Genomic DNA, 18,068 nt, shown 5'->3' on the forward strand with positions numbered 1-18,068 from the left:
CCCAGTAGGGGCAGTCCAAACTTCATGGTAGGTTTAAAAAGGGTCGGACAAGACTTCTCAAAACATTTATTTAGCTTCTTTTTTTTTTTTAAAGAGGTGGGATAACACAAAATTACCAGAAAACAACGAGACCCAAATCTCCTTACAATCAGATACATAAAGCAGTTTGAGGTACAAAATCAAAATGGAAAAAGTGCAAATATGCTAATAGCTCTTGTACCAGGACACTAAAGGTACAAAACAGAAGCGTTCAACAGCGTTCTACACTGCCGTCAAACTCTCCTACGTCAAGGCTTTAGAAACAAAGAATAATGCATGTACATAACGTAGAGCGTTCTGGAGTAGACTACTAACCATTTAAATCTTGTTAAACATGAACGGTTCACGTTTGCTAAATTGTGTACAATCAGTTGACCCCTGACATGTGCATAGACTTATACTACATTGTTTCATGCACTTGAAATGAATAAAGAAAAGACTTTCTATGGCGACAATTAAGATTGTTCTTTGACACATATACTGTACCATAAACAAGATCATCACTATGAGAGCTGATTTAACACTATTTTTTGATTGTGATCACCGTTTACTTTGCGTTTAAAAGATTAAATTCAATGCGCACTGAAAACATTAAAGAAATCGTTAGCTAGCTCCATTCGACACATTTCTATATGAAAGATTCTTTTGTAAGGAGAATCTTTTTATGCTTTGGAGGCCGTTGGTGCTGAGCAACGTTAAAGGTGCAATATATATGTAAAAACCTTAAAAGCGACATAATCCAGTACGGAGCAGCCATTCTGATGCACAATAAAGGAGCAAGGCAGGCGTCCATCCAGCATTCAGCATGTAAAACACAATATGCAGACTGCTTAACTGTTAATACTTGCATTGAAATAAGTAAATCAGAGAATGACTGATTATAGTGTCTACATCTTCGAGAAAACAACATAAAAAAACCTTGGTACAATCTCTTTCAAGTCTTCAAGTACACTAGTGTTTTTTCCCTCTCTCCTGTAACTAACCCAAAAAGAAAATCAATTTCATAATTTAACAAAGCCGTTTCAAACCTGTATGCGATTTTTTTAACAAGATTTTTAAGAATCTTACAGTTCCGTAAAACGTTTTCTAAAGATCGCATCAGGTTTCGAGCATTGGCCATCGTTATCTTACCAAAAAAATTTAATTTATCACATTTTATTCTTAGTGTAAACTAACTGTTGTGAAGATATTTCAAAATTCTCGTGTTTTTTTTGTTCAGAGGGAAAAAAAATGGCAAAAAATCTGGAACTAACGTTACGTGTGTGAGATTATCGACATATTTTTTACGTTTTGGGTTGAACTATTGCTTTAACAGTGCAAGAAACTTTCCCCCCCAAAATTCAAACAGATTTTTGATTGTTTGACACATTCAATTTAAATAAATTCTGCATTAAAAATTTCCCCATATCATACAAATCGCGTTTTAAAGCGTTCTTTTTAGTCCCGCCTGAATTTAGTAATGCAGATAAAGAAAACCATCATACAAGCCAAAAGACATCACATTTTATACAGCAGATGTTTCCGAAAAAGCTTGAAAATGTTTAGTGCCCTCTTAGTCTGTAATGTCATACTGCTTTCCCATGCCGTTTTTTTCTGATTGTTTTCCTGAAATTAATTAAAGGTGCGTGTCTTCCTCTTGGTTGTCTTCCTCGTTTTTCCCGGGCTTATTGACGAGCACCTGCCAACCGTTTCCTCCGTCCCCGCCCACCGTCACCCCATTGGCACTGTGTTTCTTCTCCTGCATCTCTGACTGGCTGTCGCTAGTCACGTCCAGCGTGGGGTTGTCATGGCAACCGTTCTCCACAAAGTTCAGCTCTTCGCCTCTCGACTTCGGACGCGCCATAAAGCAAAGGAGACAAAACCACAGACAAATAATAAATCGATTCGAACCCGACACGTCATTCATAGAACGTTGAGGTAAGTCATTAGAATTCGAGCTGCATATGAATCGCGCCCGAGTTGTGTTGACAGCGTAATCTGTACATACCACAAAACATTTGGGCTCGTACCTCAGGTTTTTTTTTTCAGCAATCAGCATATCAAAGACCTACCATGTTTTTGAGTTTGGGTAAACGACGCTGCCAGCAGATGTAGATGACTCCAGAAGCAATAATGAGCACACAAACAGATCCGATGATCACTAGAACCACAAACAGCTTTCCGTAGTCGCTACGTGTCTGACTGGGCCTCGAGTGGCACGTGTTCACGGTCGAAAAATTCTGAATTCCAATCTGAAAATGAATAAATAATAATAACAGAAATACAATTAAAATAAATGCTAATAATAATAATAGTAAATATATAATAAAAGAAAAGCTAATAATAAATATTTATTATAAATTATTATCCATGTTCCTTAAGTTTCTTTATTTTATTATTATTTGCTGCATTAGTCTCACCTCATTTAGACCTCTTGTGATTTCCCCTAACATTGACAGGACGTCTTTTGGAGGGATAATTTCTTCAACAAAAAGACAGTATGAAAAGAAAATTAGACTAAAATACTATAAAAAGTTGGGAAAAATGATCATAAAGAATGTTTCAATCAAAAAATAAAAATAAAGAAACTTGAACCTATTTGAGGACCATTAGGATTTAAAAAAAAGAAAGAAAAGAAATAACGAATAAGCACATTTCCCCCAAATTCTCAATAATGCTCCAATCCACAAAATGATTCTATCGTAAAACAGTTTTTAAATAAATGAGCATAAATCACATTCAGGGCAAAAAATAAAAATAAAAAATACAACCATACCATATGAATAATTTAATGTTTTACATTTACATTTAGACATTTAGCGGACGCTTTTATCCAAAGCGACTTACAAATGAGAACAATAGAAGCAATTAAAGTCAACAAAACAGCAATGAAATAACAAGTCTAAAGATTTAAGTTGGATTAATGCAGTACACATAGCAAGGGCTTTTTAAATAATATAATAAATAATAAGATAGTATAAAAATAAAATAGAGCAAGCTATGGTTAAAGGTCTTTTTTGCTTTTGTTAATTGTACACTGAATGAAAAGAAAACATAAAATACAAAAAGTTTAGAAATCTATTTTTTTTTTTTCATTCTAGAAGCACTATATTTTACACTGTCCTTGTTACATGAACTTAGTATAGGAATAAAAATAAATAATGCATAAATAAATGCATGCAACAGCACAAAACCAAACCATAATAGGTAACACTTTATTTTAAGCTCTCCTTACATTTTTCATTTCACTTGGCATCAATTTATCTCCACAAAATTATGCATAAATGCATGCAGGCAACTCTAATCCTAACCATAAAGCAAGTACATGGAGTTAATTAATATTACAGAGTACGTAAATTACACTGAAACAAGGACTGTAAAATAAGTGTAACCTAATTTCTTTATTTTGGTAATAAGAATTGAAGGCATAATGGGCTTCACTGTCTTGGAAATAAAGATGATAAATATGTCAGAATGCAAAACATCTTAATTTTCTTAATGCAAAATATAATTACTTATTTTCATTCTCTTGATTTTGTGAAGACGACCTCAAACAAGTCTTGCTTTGTAAGATTCACCCGAGCAGATGCAACATCACTAATGCACTGCACAGAGATGTGATAAAGAGATAATACCTGCTATTTTTATCCTTTTATATAGAGCATGAAATGAAAAGCCAACAAATTACTAACACCTCAAATTTAAAGAATGAGCCTCCCATTACACGTGAGCACAGAGGCCCTGAGTGTGTGTGTGTGTGTTACCCTGCTCGCTGGCTAAGGCCATCAGAAGCTGGTGGTCCTGCTGTGTGGGTTTGCTGAGGAAAATGAGCCAGGAGCCTTGTGGGATGTTCCTCTTTCTGGAGAATGTGTTTTCTAGCATCTCCAGGAGTTTGTCGCCCCTCTCCATACGAAACTCATCCTGTGGGACACACACAAGACACACACCATCACTGAAATGTCGCTGTCCTGAAATGGTACAACTAAGAAATACAGTGATGTGTGTGTGTGTGTACTGTATGTATGTATTAATTATATGTACTAATCAGATTTTTTTTCCACTGTCGTCACCAAAAACTGTGTGTATGTAGTGATATACAATTCTAAACTAAATATATCATGAACAAACTACAAATAAATACAATGAATTGAGAGAATAAATTATGTGGAATTTGTCAGAAAATTGAGAACGCATTTAAATATGTGACATACTGTGAAAACATCTAATTTTGCTAATAATAAACAAATACAATAAAATGGGAGTATAAGCGTGCACAAAATGGATTTACATAAATTAAATATATTTTAATGAAATATAGTAGACAGAAAATGGTGTAATCTATACATAGTCAAATTAAAATGTGAACATGAATAAGGTGTAAATGAAAAATTATACAGTATTTGTCAGAAAATGCACCTAGAAATTAATAGCAAACAAAATAAAAAAATATATATGATAATATAATTATATAAGCTTTAATGCACCAGTGTTGCAAACAGTAAATAAATACAATAAAAGTTAGCATAAATGTTCTCAAAATTTACTTTATGAAATACAGCTCAATGCAATATAGTGGACTAAAATATTATAATTTAAAATAATAAAATGGTATAAACCATATAAAGTACAAAATACAGTAAAATGTGAACATAAAAAAGACCTAAGTTGTATTTGTTAAAAAAAATTCATGCACATTATAATGTAATATATTATACAAAAATTATATGTGTGTGTGTGTTTTATGCATCATGAATAAATAAGTACAATAAATTGGGAGTATAAATGCACTAAATGTAAGTAAAATAAATTCGTTGAAAGTATAAAAAAGATAAATATATATACATCGTAAAATGTAATTTAATAAATAAAAATAGAATAAAACATGAGCATACCACACATGAGATGTAAACCGTATTTATATAAAATCGAATTAACATGGAATGTGTCAGAAAATACACATATGAAAGGTACAGTAAAATCAAGTAAATAAAAATGTATGTATTTTGATAATACCTATGGATGATTGAAAGAGTGGGGCCAAATCCACACTCTCCACAGACAGACCACCATTGACCCGCCAAAAAACAGGTCTGCTCTGTCTGTTACTGTCTAAGATGTTCCTCCAGTTTGCGTTTAAACACAAGAGTCACAGTAACAGACATCCTCTGACCATAGACAGACAGGCTACAGAATCAGACTCAGTTTTGTCGAGTCATTGAGACGGAGGCTCAGAGCTCTCATGCAGTGGGCCGGATTGGTTTCTGATCAATGGCTCTGCAGTGCTGCTCGGGTTCAAAGCAGGGCTCCATCGCAGGAGATTCGGCAGTTTAGCACGCAGCTGTCAGAGCGCCAGCGGGGGGAAAGTTCTCCGCGGTCATGCTGCAGTTACGTGACACTGGAGCGTTACCGTGGCAACAGACAACCGGCTTCTTTTACGCCGCTGAGAACGTGTATGTGCCAATGAAACATCACAGGGTAGATTTACACAGCAGGCGATTCACAGAGAACTAAAGCTGAAGTCACAGATGTTTCTCCTGTCGTCTCTCCTCTAGAGTTCCTGAAGAGATCTTAATAATGTCTCAGATTGTGCAGTGATTGAGTCAAAGACAGCACTGTTTGTTATCCTTGAATAAAACGAAAAATGCTAAAAAAAAAAACCATCAGATATAATTGGCACGAACTATAGATTACTTCCCAAGACTGATTAATTATGACTGAATTCATTCCCACTACTGATTCATTTATTAGATTCTTAATTTAGGTACGCTGTGGACACATTGTACTAATAAGTTCCCTCGTTTTAAATTACTTAATTAAAATGAGGGAAAAATAAGTACAACTGGGCCACACGATTTCCTGAAATGAGAGAACAAATAGATAATATGTGAATTAATAAGTCATGGGAACAAATTGTTAATTCATGGCCACAAATGTATTTATATATATCTATATATATATATATCAGTTTGTTGTAAAGGCAAATTTAAGTTTTTGTTTAATATGTTTTAAGTAAGTTAAAGTACTAAAGTACTGTAAGTAAAACTAAAACAGAAACTTAATAGACAAAAAAAAAAAAAAACTAATAAAAATGACTAAAGCACAACATAATTGCTACAAATTTAACTAAAATTAAAAATCTAAAACATACTCATAATATTAATAAACTATACCAAATCTAATTTTTCATCATTTATGCCAATGGATAAACCAAAATGAACGGGTACTGGCACGACCAAGATCCAAAAATGACAGAAAACCACCAGAAGACTTTTGCACTATATTTTATGTCTACTGAGGCCATACAATGCTTTATGTGAAGAGCAGACCCAAATTTAGCATTCATTCAGATATGGTGCACCAAAACTGGTTGGGCTTTATATATCATTGGTTTTACTGTAATTCATATGGACCACTTTTGTGGTACATTTATTGTCAATTTGGTTGCTCACTTTGTTTTGGGTGAAATTCAACATTAAACCACTTACTCTCCAATAGATGCACTGCAGTGAATGGGTGCCGTCAGAATGAGAGTCCAAACAGCTGATAAAAATATCACAATAATCCACACCACTCCAGTCCATCAGTTAACATCTTGAGAAGCCAAAATATGTGTGTTTGTAAGAAACAAATCCATAATTAATGTTTTTATCTTCAAACACGACTTTGGACTCTCATTCTGACGGCACCCATTCACTGCAGAGGATCCATTGGGGAACAAGTGATGTGATGCTACATTTCTCCATATCTGATGAAAAAACAAACTCATCTAGATCTTGGATGGCCTGAGGGTTGCATTTTAAATAAAGGTACATTTTTGGGGACACTATTCCTTTAAATAAAATATAATTGACACGTCTAGTAGGACAAGGGTGACCTTTAAGACACAACATTCGCTTCTGCATTTTGCAGTGCTGCTAACGAGTAAGTGAGATTAAGAATCACATTATCTTTTTTCTTCTCTACAAAGGCCAGATGATTGTTCAAGCTGCTGATAAAACAAATGTGCTCGGAGCTCACAGCGTGTGTCATTGTTTGTGCTGAGCGTCGTTAGTCGTGCAGTCAGCATGTTTCTGAGACAGAGATCTTCCTGCAACGCTCAGCGTTTCAGCTGCAGTACGTGAAACAGGCTCTGAGCGGAACATACACCTTAATTAAGAGCAATTCATTCAAATCGTGATGGAAAAACGGATTTTTATGAAGAAAATGCAAGTGGTTAGCTCATGCTAGAACAATACGTGGTTGGGTTAGGCTAGCTGGAGAGCTCTGGGTTGGGTTTTGTGAAAAAGCAACACTTACGCAGTCAAAGTTGTCCGTCATGTTGAGTATAACGTAGCCCTTTCCTGCAAGATTGCTCCAGTCGACACAAATCACCTGCACAGAGTGAGAAACAAAGAGAGTCACTGGACTGCAGTGAATGGTTGTGCTTTAACTGAAATGCTTGCTGACAGCCTGCCTGGAGAACGAATCTATAAACACATTTCTCTTCCAAAGCAGTCAGACAAATCAATCGAGAATTAATTTCCAAGACGACACAATATATTTCATGCAAACAAACAATTGAGAATTTTATCACAAGAACCACACTTGTTTTGTCAATATTTTTGAAAGTTGAAATGATAAAGTACATAACATTACTTCTTACTAGTGTAATTTTTGTTAGATCAAGTTACTATTAATCAACCTTTTTTTTTTGGATAATTGAAATTTAAAAGTCGACATAATATATAGAAATAAGAATTTTTAAATTAGAAAAACTGAAAACTAAAAACTTACCAAAATGAAAATATATTGCCTTGGCAATTACTGAAATAAATACGTTTAGATGAAGTACCACAAGTACTACAATTGAAACAAGAATACATTTAAAGATAAATAGAAATTTTAGAAAAATGTAAATTAAATAAAACTGAAAATCTAAAAATAAAAGCTAATCCAAAGTCTTACAAGACATTTCTTGTTATTATGTTTATATATTACTATTATTAGTAGTATTATATCATGATATACTTTACTATTTGTCATATATTATTCAGTGGTACATATTTTTATTTTTGAGCAGAGAGAATCTAACCAACAGCTGAAATCTGATGGACATTGTGTTTGAACATTTTATACAAGAAGGAATATATTATTTTATATATTATTACATATTATAGAGGTCTGTTAATTTCTTATTTTCTGCCACTGAGTACCTGCTCAGCCTCCTGGGACAGCTCGGAGTCGTGCAGCTCTGTTTCCGCGAGATATTCGTTGCCGCCGTGACGAAGCTCCACCCCCTCCTCGTCCTCTGTTGTGGTGAGCGGTGCCCCCTGCCAGGCGGTTTCGGTTAAGACCACGGGTGGCAGATCTGAAGCGGGGGAGGACGAGGGTCTGGATGTGAACGGCGTGAGGTACCGCCATTCATCTTCTTCCTCCTCATCCGGTTTGGTGGGAAAATCCACTAACTCTTCCTCATCCTCATCTTCCTCAGAATCATCCTGGTGCGGTTTGTCGGGCTGCAGGGGTTCCAGGCTCGGCAGAGGCCCGATTTCAGGAGCCGTGGGTGCTTGTGTTACAGCATGGCCCCTCTGATCATCAAACGTATCGTCGGATGTCAGGCGCCTGTCAGGCTCAGCTGTGGCCTCTGGCTGGTTCTGACGGGCCGGTCCGACGACGGGGGGCGTGGCTGTGGAGAGGGCGTGGTCTTCAGCACCTGCGATTGACGGCCCGGAGGAGGGGTGGAGAAGGAAGCCGCTCGATTCTGAATCACTCTCCCCCTGCTCCGGGTCGACTGACTCAGTCGGAGGGACGAACAATGAGGAAGAGAAATTCATCTGAGTTGGCTTTTGGCTCAAAGAAAGTGGCAAAGATGGTGGTTCTGGGGATGAAGGGCTGTAATCTATGAAGGAATAAAGCAAGAAAACTTGTAAAAAATTTTGAAGACATAAATCAAAGTACACATACTCCACTATTTTAAACTATACTGTGCTAAACTTTACTAAACTATTCTATATTATGCTTATGCTGAGCTATATTTGTATAGTTTGTTTTTGAAGCTGGTCTTTCAAATTTGGTAGTATTGAGCTTTAGAGCCCAACCGATATTGCCTTCATGTGACCGATATAATACATATTATCTTAGAAGCAATAACTATTTATTTATTTATTTATTTATTTATGTTGTTAGACTATATCAGGGTTGTTATCGTTAAATAAACTATAATTTTTTTTTGATAATTTAAAAGATTACGATAAATCCAGTTAGTAAGATTTCCGATTAAACTAAATGCATTGAAATGTAACAGATCTAAAACTGAAATAAAATTTATACAAATCTAGAGATTTAAAGACAATTTATGAAAATACTAAAACCCCACAACCACTAAATTACTAAAACATTTGCTAAAGTTAACGTGCAAACAGAAAATATAAAAAAGAAAAAACTATTTCAAAATATCAATAAAAACTAGAATAATGCCTTAATGATACTAAAATAACACTGTACTACAGTTATAATAGCATTATATGCTTTAATGTTATTTAAATTATAATAGTTAAATATTAAGATGTTTTAGATTTAATACCATTACATATATTTTTATAGTTTTTGTTTACACCATTATATTGATGCTAAGATTGTTAGACTCAATATTAATCAACCGATATTAAACAACCGATAACCAAACCTTCAAAGAGTGAATATCGGTAGTCCATCTCAAGTGGGATACAGTAAAGTCTTGTAAAATACAGCATATTGAAAGCATGTTATAGTGTTTGCATAACCTAGTTAAAATTTAGTTTGTTAAATGTAACAAGATAGTTTATTTATTGTGGTAAATAGAGCAAACACTTATTAAGAAAATGTTGTTTTCATGCTATAGTATCGTAGGATAATGTTGCAGTAAGATCTGTTGGGAGCACATGTCTTATTCATCTTTTGTTTCTTGAGTACAGCAGATTGGAGCAGCTGCACTGCAGCACTGCACCTGCGTCTGGCACAACACACACATCAGGGACCTGAGAGCTCTCGATCGCAGCCTGATTATTCATGAGACACACACACTGCCACACTGAGACGTGCTGTAATGAGGAGAGCTATTGTCTAGCGTCAGCGGGAGAGAGCCCATATATCTATACTTTATCAAGAAAATTATCATAACTCGAAGTAATAAAAAAGCAGCATACCAGGGACTGTGTGGCAAGCTTTGGCACACTCCTCCAGGGACAGGAAGTTATTGCGGTTTTCTCTGCAGCCCCCAAATATGAAGTTTTCGCATTTCTTAGTGACAGGATTAAAGTGCCAGCGAGGGAGCGCCCCACGACAAGGTCCCACCTTCTTGGGCATCAGACAGCGCTCTGAGAGCACAAGAACAAACAGATACATGTACTGAAAGAGTCTTTTAGAGAAAAATAGCACAACTCCAAATTTGGCAGCCTGTGTTTCGCCTAAGATCCAGTGGAACCATTCCTCCCTCTGTTCAATTACTGAACTGCTATTGGCTTGGGATGAAAAACATCAGGTAACTGGAGGTCTTCACACTCATTAAAGACAGGTGGATGTGTGAAAGGGACAAGAGGACTGAAAACTCCTGAGAGTGTAGACAGAAGACCACCAAACCACAGACAGACAGATAGATAGTCTCAGTCTGTTCCCTAAACAGATTAACTCTCATTTTCCTGGTGAGGAGTTGTAGGCACAGAGCCAGGTGAGAACACCACACCTGGAAGTGTCTCCACACACACACACACACTCAAACTCTCAGTCATGGTTGTGTCCACCTGTCTCTCCATATGGCTGATCAGTCAAGTCTGTATGTGGTGTGACACAGCGTGCGTTACTCATTCAGCAGCGGTTGAGTGTGACAGGCTCTCGTGTTCACGCTCAGATTTACTGCTGTGGCTGCAAATTCACTCATCTTCCATATGTGCGCTTGTGTAAACAATTAACCAAACATTTTCAAGTTTTCCTAAGTTCTAAAACAGATAATTTTTATGTTGTCTTCAGGTCACCCACAGATTCCAACTATTAACCGAAAAATGTTTAAAAGGAAAACGTGAGTGCTGAATGAGTTAAATCCCAAGGTTTAATACTTAGGATAATGGGTTTGTTCAAATCACTAGTATAAAAAAAATTATAACATTGGTATCTTTCTTAATGTACAGCGTGAGTGTGCCAGCTGAATCAAGATGATACCCACCAAATTCACACTCCTCACGGCAGATAATCATTGGACCGCTCCGTCCTTCTCTCTGCTCTTTACGCACACACCGGAAACAGGCCACTGCGGTTAGCAAGCTAGCAGGTGAACTAAAAATAATACTGTTTTCAGGCACATTGATTCCCAGGTGCGTAGAAAGTGGGCATATTTTCTCTAGTCACTGCTGGGAAACATATTCACGACCGCAAGATGGACTGATGGAATTGTTAAAGCCGACAAAACTCTAATCAACAAAAAAAAGGAAAGCATCAGGAGGGGACTGCAGGTGTCGAGGAAATGACGCACGATAATGAGTCCTAAAAACTGTTGTTCACACCACTTTACACGTCTAACGGCCTCTTTTGCAGTCGAGTCCTTTTTGCGAGTTAAATAACTGTCTAGAGGCTGAGTCATACAATGGTACTGACCTAATATGAATCTGTCGTCATTCAGTGCCTTTGTTGCACAATTTACAGGTGCACGTATACTTTTTCAGCCATTTTCGAAACATAAATACAGAACCAAATTTCAATAGGAAATGAATCGAGTGATATAATTGTCAGAGCAAGCATATTTAAACATCTAAGTGATAAAGGTCAAACATTTGACCCACTTTTAAAACATACTATTGCCACCAAATTACACTCATAATTCAATTAGTTGCCAAAGCGAATACTGTATTAACGCCCCTAGCTTACAAATGACAAGTACTTGACATTTTTCCAGTTGCAAATGCAACCAAATTTCATTCAAAATTTAAGTAGGTCATACAGTTATTAGAGATAATAAATTGACAAAAAAAAGACTAGTACTTGACCCATTTTCCTTCATAAATATGCAACCAAAATTAATTCATAACTGAATCAAGTCAGATCAATGTCAGAGCAACTGTATTGACATTTCTAATTTACAAATGACACGCAATTTTAATCGTGACAAAATGTTGTTGCGAAATTATAACTTTCAAATTTAATATTGCAATCAAATTTTGCTTGCAATTGAATCAAGTCAAAACTTTGTCAGAGCGAATATATTAACACCCCTAGCTGACAAATGGCATCAATCATCATCGATCATAAATATACTATAAAATTTTATTTAAATTAAATCATCTGATCGCTGTCAGATCAACATTTCTATTTGACAAACGAATGTAATTACCACCCAAATTTTGTTCATAATTGAACCAAGTCAAAATGTCAGAGCGAATATATTTGCATTTTAGGTTGACAAATGACACTTGATACATTTTCCAATGTAATGTTGCAACCAGATTTCATAATTGAATCAAGTCAAGTTGTTGTCAGAGGGAATATGTTAACATTGTCATTTGACAAACGATAAGTAGGCCTACTTGACCCATTTTTTAACATAAATATGCAACCAAAATTTTTTGTAACCGAATTGTCATTCCAGTGTCAGAGCGAATATTTTCACCCTTGATTGACAAATGAGATTAATGACATCAGATGAAAATGGAAAGTAATTTCCTTTATGCCTTTGAAAGTTTACATAAACTTGACTTTTAAACTTAATTTTTCGAATTACTGCTTCTACTCACCATTCATGGCACTTAGGTCAATGCTGGTGTCTTTGGTCTCGATACGAGCGTTCTTGCCATCCTCGCTGTCTTCACTAAAGAACCCGGAGCTCTCCTGAGAACTCTCCATAAAGCCATGCCTACGTTCCCTCGAGATCTCATCATGTTCCTCAAAGCCTACGGGAACCTCCAGAACCGACCCGTGGGAGCGGAGAGGGTTGGGTAGGAGTGCTGGACCAGCACTTAGTACCCTGGCACACACCAGAACCAGGAGAACTGAACCTAAATGAAAGAAGAATAGATATAATAAGCTAACTTTTTAAAATTGGATTCATTCAAAACACAAATCTAAATCAGAAACAAAGAACCAAACCAACTCCTTTACCACAAATGAATCTTTCTTAATAGCTTCAACAGTGACAGATGGTTTCAAGGATATATGCATCCATCAAACACTGTCTGGGAACATCTTTTGAGTCCCGGCCCTTATGGGCTTCAACCACAGCTGGCTCTGATATATGCCGGCTTAGCGTTGTCTCTCAAACCACCCGGTCTTATCTTTCCTTGCCCTACCAGGTCACCACAGGATTAGCATTGGTTTAAACACTGGATAAATGAAAAAGACGGCGACTGGGTAAGAACTACTCTTCTGTTGGAGTTTAAAAGCCAATTACACAGTTCTCTAATTCTTACACGGCTTTAGTTTTTATTCATGGATCTGTTTAATGAAATACATTCTCTAGCGAGGCTCCGTTTAATTAAGGAGACCAGCAGGCGGACGTCTCGGCGACTCTGGTATTATATTTAGCAAGTATGGGATTGTGTGGTAATTAACAGGGTGGAAAAACCAGGCACTTCCTGCTCCAATTTATGAATCGGTCAACTTCCAGTTCCAGTTGTTTTAGAGACCAGGGACATCCTGTGAACTCAAGTCATGCAATGCTGTGGAAATTTCCAAAATGGTACACTGCTGGAGAGTATAATCCCAAATAACCAGATGACATTTACTGAGTAAATCTGGGAGAATTAAAGATTAAAAGACCACTTTATTTTTCGAAAAACATTCTATATTATCAGTAATGCTACGTTCTATTAAAGTCTGATTTCGGATTTCTGAATATCCAGCGATCAACTTGGAAAAGTGCAACAAAATGTCAATTGAAGTTGAATGTCAATACTTTTCCAAAAGTATTCTCAATTCTCCAAATTTTGTACATTATACAACAACTTTGTTGCCATGGCACTTTCTTATTTACGTTCACATATGGTGTAAAAACTTGTTGCACATGCTTGATGTTGACGAGGCTGGTTCTTGGATCCAAATAGATAGTCCAAAATAAGATTTTCAGTGATCAGTAAATGATTATTTTGTGTCTGATCTTAATGCAAAACTATCTTATGACTTCAAAAGACTTGTAATACAATGCACAAACAATATGGACTTTTTCATCCGTTCATCCGTAAGCCTTTATTGACATTTTTAGAGCTTGACAATCACTACATGGTATCTGGTCAACAATGGCCATACTAGTTTACAGTAAAAAGAAGTAATAATGAAAGAATTAAAATTTTGGATTTTTTTTCCATTTTTAGATTCTTCCTAAACGTCTACCAACCAGTAAAGCATACCAACTGTAAAATACCAAGCACAGTGTCACCTCTTTATTTGTGATGTAGGTCTTTAAAAAGCATCAACGTCTCACCCCAGTAGATCACATTAATTATGGTTGAAGCAATCTTATTTTGCCTCAGTGGACTCCAGTTTCTGCAAAGGTACTTCCAACCTTGCTTGAACAGCGAATTTGCTGATGCCTGAACCCAAACACTTCTATCTCTGAGGAACGCTCTTTGGCCTTCTGCCCCAGAGATGCTCTCAAAGTTTGGACACACGTTAGATGGTACATTAATCATAAAAGCTTACATCTCGTTTATAGAGCCACTGCGGCAACTAACCCCATATGGGATCTTTGCATTTGGGTAGTTGGATGAACTAAATAAAACTCAAGAAGATGAAACATCTGTGCATAAACTTGAAGGACAAAAGAAGAACTTAGAGGCAAATCTCCCTTTAGTCAGTTCTCTGAATTAATAAAAATCTACTTATTTATGCTTATCATTTAATATTTAGTGTGTTTCCTCAGACAAATAAAATATCCCAAAGATGATTCTAACTTCGGAATGAAAATATGGGATATATGATCATTTAAAACCTTATTTCGAGAAGATATGATGTATATAGGTCATGAAAAGAATAAACAAAATGGTAAATAACCTTTATTGCCTACATAATGTCACTCCAAATAAATACATAAACTGAAAATGTCCCAATGTTAAAAAAACTAAATGGTAATGAAATATGAATCAGACATGTTCTTGATGTCTTTTACAGTGTGGTTTTTATATCATAGCAGTTGCAACATGACCAGCTCCCACCTGTTTCTGTCTGATTTCAGACCTCTTAATATAGTGCGCAAGCATCCGTTCAGACCAAGACGCCACAATCCTTTGCCATCTGATACGAACACAGATCTGTCACATAACAGCTATTGTACTAAATATATGAGCAGTTCAGCCAGCGCCAGTATCAGACTCTCTCTAAAAGAGACGAGGAGCCAGAACACAGAATAAAATGATTCATAAATCATCAAACCCAGCAAAGCTTGGCCCAATTTAAAGTGTGAGGCACCTGGACTTCAGCGACACTGTGTGAATACATACGGCTGCCAATTATTTCTCAGTCTTAAATCCTCTCCATCTCTTTTCCTTTCCTCTCAGAGCTAAAGCCACATCTCAAATGAGCGGCAAGATAAATGCTGATGTCACCTAACCTGAAAGGGTTTCTGGGCTGTGCCAGCTTACATTGCAGCAGTGTCTGTGGGTGTAGGTGGCATTGAGCGGTAAGAGTCAGATTTATAGTCTACTGACTGGCAGCTGCAGGTCTGCAGTGCTTGATACTGCGAAAGAGTGCATGAGTTGCACTATAGTACTGAATGATGACCATTTAAATGGTTCTCCAAATGGTACATTTCCAATTAATGATGGTATGGACATGGTTTAAACATGATACTGTAACTATAACCCAAATTAAATGACAACACAGTACTTTGACGTTTGATATATATCATGGCAATGGGTGATTAACATGGTATTTACATGGTACTGCAAAGAAATGTGAAAAAAACCCACTATGGTATCTACATGGTAATATTGAAACTATAACCTACATTAAATGACAATACCTTGACGAAGACATTAAATGTTTACAAAATGGTACACCAACGTACTTCAAAAAATACCATGGTATATGTTTAAAGGGCTTTCTATTGCTATAGTAATACCACAAAAACAGGCTAATATATATATATATATAATTTGATATACATTATGGTATTGGGTGATTATCATTCTAAAAACATGGTAGCGTGTAAAAAAAAAAGAAAGAAAGGTACTATATGAAATGGCAACGAAATGCACATACAATTATATTTACATGGTAGTCTAATATATCTGAAAGACTATCACAATATCCATAACAACACAGTAGAACCATGTTAGTGTCTTTTATACCATGATATTTAGATGGCACTCTAATGTACCCGAAAAAATAATAAGATATTATGTGTTACAAAATAGTTAAAGAGGGTGAGGAAATAATGAAATCCCATTTGAGTTCAGAGTGAAATGGACCTGGCTTGAGCCTGAATCTGTGCTGCTCATTAGACTAAACAAACCTGACCTGTCATTGTTGTGTCTGGTCATCAGTCTGTCTGGAGTGGCTTTTGACCAGCACAATCTGTCAGCTGTGGCCTCATGGGCATGACAAGCCATCACACACACGGCGTGCCAAACACAATCAGCATCCACAGCAGCTGCAAAATGTTCTTTTCTCAGTTCCATGATGATGAATCATGCTGAAAATCCTGACTGGACTTGAATAGTTCAGCTTGGTCTCCAGATGGAGAGGAAAAAGGGGTGTGTGCCGAAATCTGCACAATCAGATCAATAACACGAATACCTGAATGATTTCAGTGACTGGACTCTTTATGCTTGGGATGGTGACATGAACAAATCATTAATGATGATCATCTCAGAAAAGAACAATGCCCTTTTTTCCTCACTCATGGAGACAATGAGAAATGTTAATGATGATGCATATTCCTCTCAGACACAATACCGAGCAAACCTTGTGATTACTGCACCCTATTACAAAACCAGTGACATTTATCCGTGATTAAATAATCAATAGGCTGGTTTTCATCACACATTAACATTCCAATGGGCTAGAAATAGCTAAAAAATAGCTACATAATTTTACATATAAAATAGTTGGTAAAAATAGACTTTGTAAAGTAGTGGCTAATAAAATGTATTACATATATATATATATATATATATATATATATATATATATATATATATATATATATATATATATATATATATATATATATATAAAATTAAAAACATTTTTATATACATTTACATGAATAAATCGTTCATACACCGCAAAAAAAAAAAAAAAAAAAATGCTGAACTCACCTAACATCAGGCACTGGAAAGACGCGACAGACATCTCTACAGCTTTAAACGGTCGCAGTGAGAAATTATCGCGTCAGTGTTTCAGTTCGTTCGTATGTGCATCATATGTGACTTACTGACCTCAACGACGAGACGCACTAACACAAATTAATCATCGGAATTAAAAACAAAAGCTCAGTAACTTAGATGGGCAGACGAAGCGCACGAGTGAGATATACTGTGCAGAACGGCAGGCGTGACTGTGAGGGAAACTAGACGGCAGGTTTGTCTGCTGTTCTTCTTGCAGTCAATGGATTTGCAGCGACAGATTAAGGATTTTGGAGGGTTTTATTCCTGGCGCAGTGACTGCAGGCGAGCCGCTGCAGCGACGCAGGGTCCTAAACGCCGCGGCCTTCTTTTAGTGTGAACTAGCATCAACGGTCAGCGATGGAATTCTGATGTCAACCAATCAGAAAGCTCCGATTGTGATCGACAACGAAAGTTTCACGTAGTGCATAACCAACCAAGATTGTAATTAAATGCACTGTAGATTATTAGCGATGTAAAACGATTTTTTTTTTTGCAATAAGTATCTTGTCAGTATATGTCAGTATCTTTTGGAAGTTTGTTTCCGCAAAAACTAAGAAAATAAAAGTAACTTCAACATTAAAGTTCTGGCGCATTTATAAATCACAATTATTATTTTTCTCAAATGCTCAGGATTGCAAGTTTATAATAACCTCACCGTTGAAAGTTCTCACAAGCAAATTCACGTTTCATTTTTTTTTCACGCAAGGTAAACTCTTAGAATTCTGA

At 36.2% G+C, this 18,068-nt stretch overlaps 1 protein-coding gene and 1 long non-coding RNA gene across 3 annotated transcripts; one reads left to right on the forward strand and one right to left on the reverse strand.

Annotated features, from left to right (window-relative positions):
• Window positions 1-52: 52 nt before the first annotated feature.
• On the reverse strand, window positions 53-17,648 carry podxl2 (podocalyxin-like 2). Of its 2 annotated transcripts, XM_059569056.1 has the most exons (9): window positions 17,274-17,643; window positions 12,756-13,016; window positions 10,182-10,352; window positions 8,211-8,896; window positions 7,315-7,389; window positions 3,783-3,939; window positions 2,439-2,500; window positions 2,091-2,270; window positions 53-1,867 (listed from the first exon to the last, which is right to left on the reverse strand). In XM_059569056.1, exons 1-9 carry the CDS (start codon window positions 17,305-17,307, stop codon window positions 1,655-1,657), a joined length of 1,839 nt encoding a protein of 612 aa, XP_059425039.1. In that variant the 5' UTR covers window positions 17,308-17,643; the 3' UTR covers window positions 53-1,654. The 2 variants fall into 2 exon arrangements, with proteins under 2 accessions (XP_059425039.1, XP_059425040.1); XM_059569057.1 differs by lacking the exon at window positions 10,182-10,352 and having other exon boundaries at window positions 17,274-17,648.
• On the forward strand, window positions 1,755-3,800 carry LOC132159520 (uncharacterized). Its single transcript, XR_009437861.1, has 2 exons — window positions 1,755-1,956; window positions 3,679-3,800. It is a non-coding gene; the product is annotated as an uncharacterized LOC132159520 (long non-coding RNA).
• Window positions 17,649-18,068: the final 420 nt, after the last annotated feature.

Source organism: Carassius carassius, chromosome 16 (genome assembly GCF_963082965.1).
Source record: "Carassius carassius chromosome 16, fCarCar2.1, whole genome shotgun sequence".
Taxonomy (NCBI): Eukaryota; Metazoa; Chordata; class Actinopteri; order Cypriniformes; family Cyprinidae; genus Carassius; species Carassius carassius.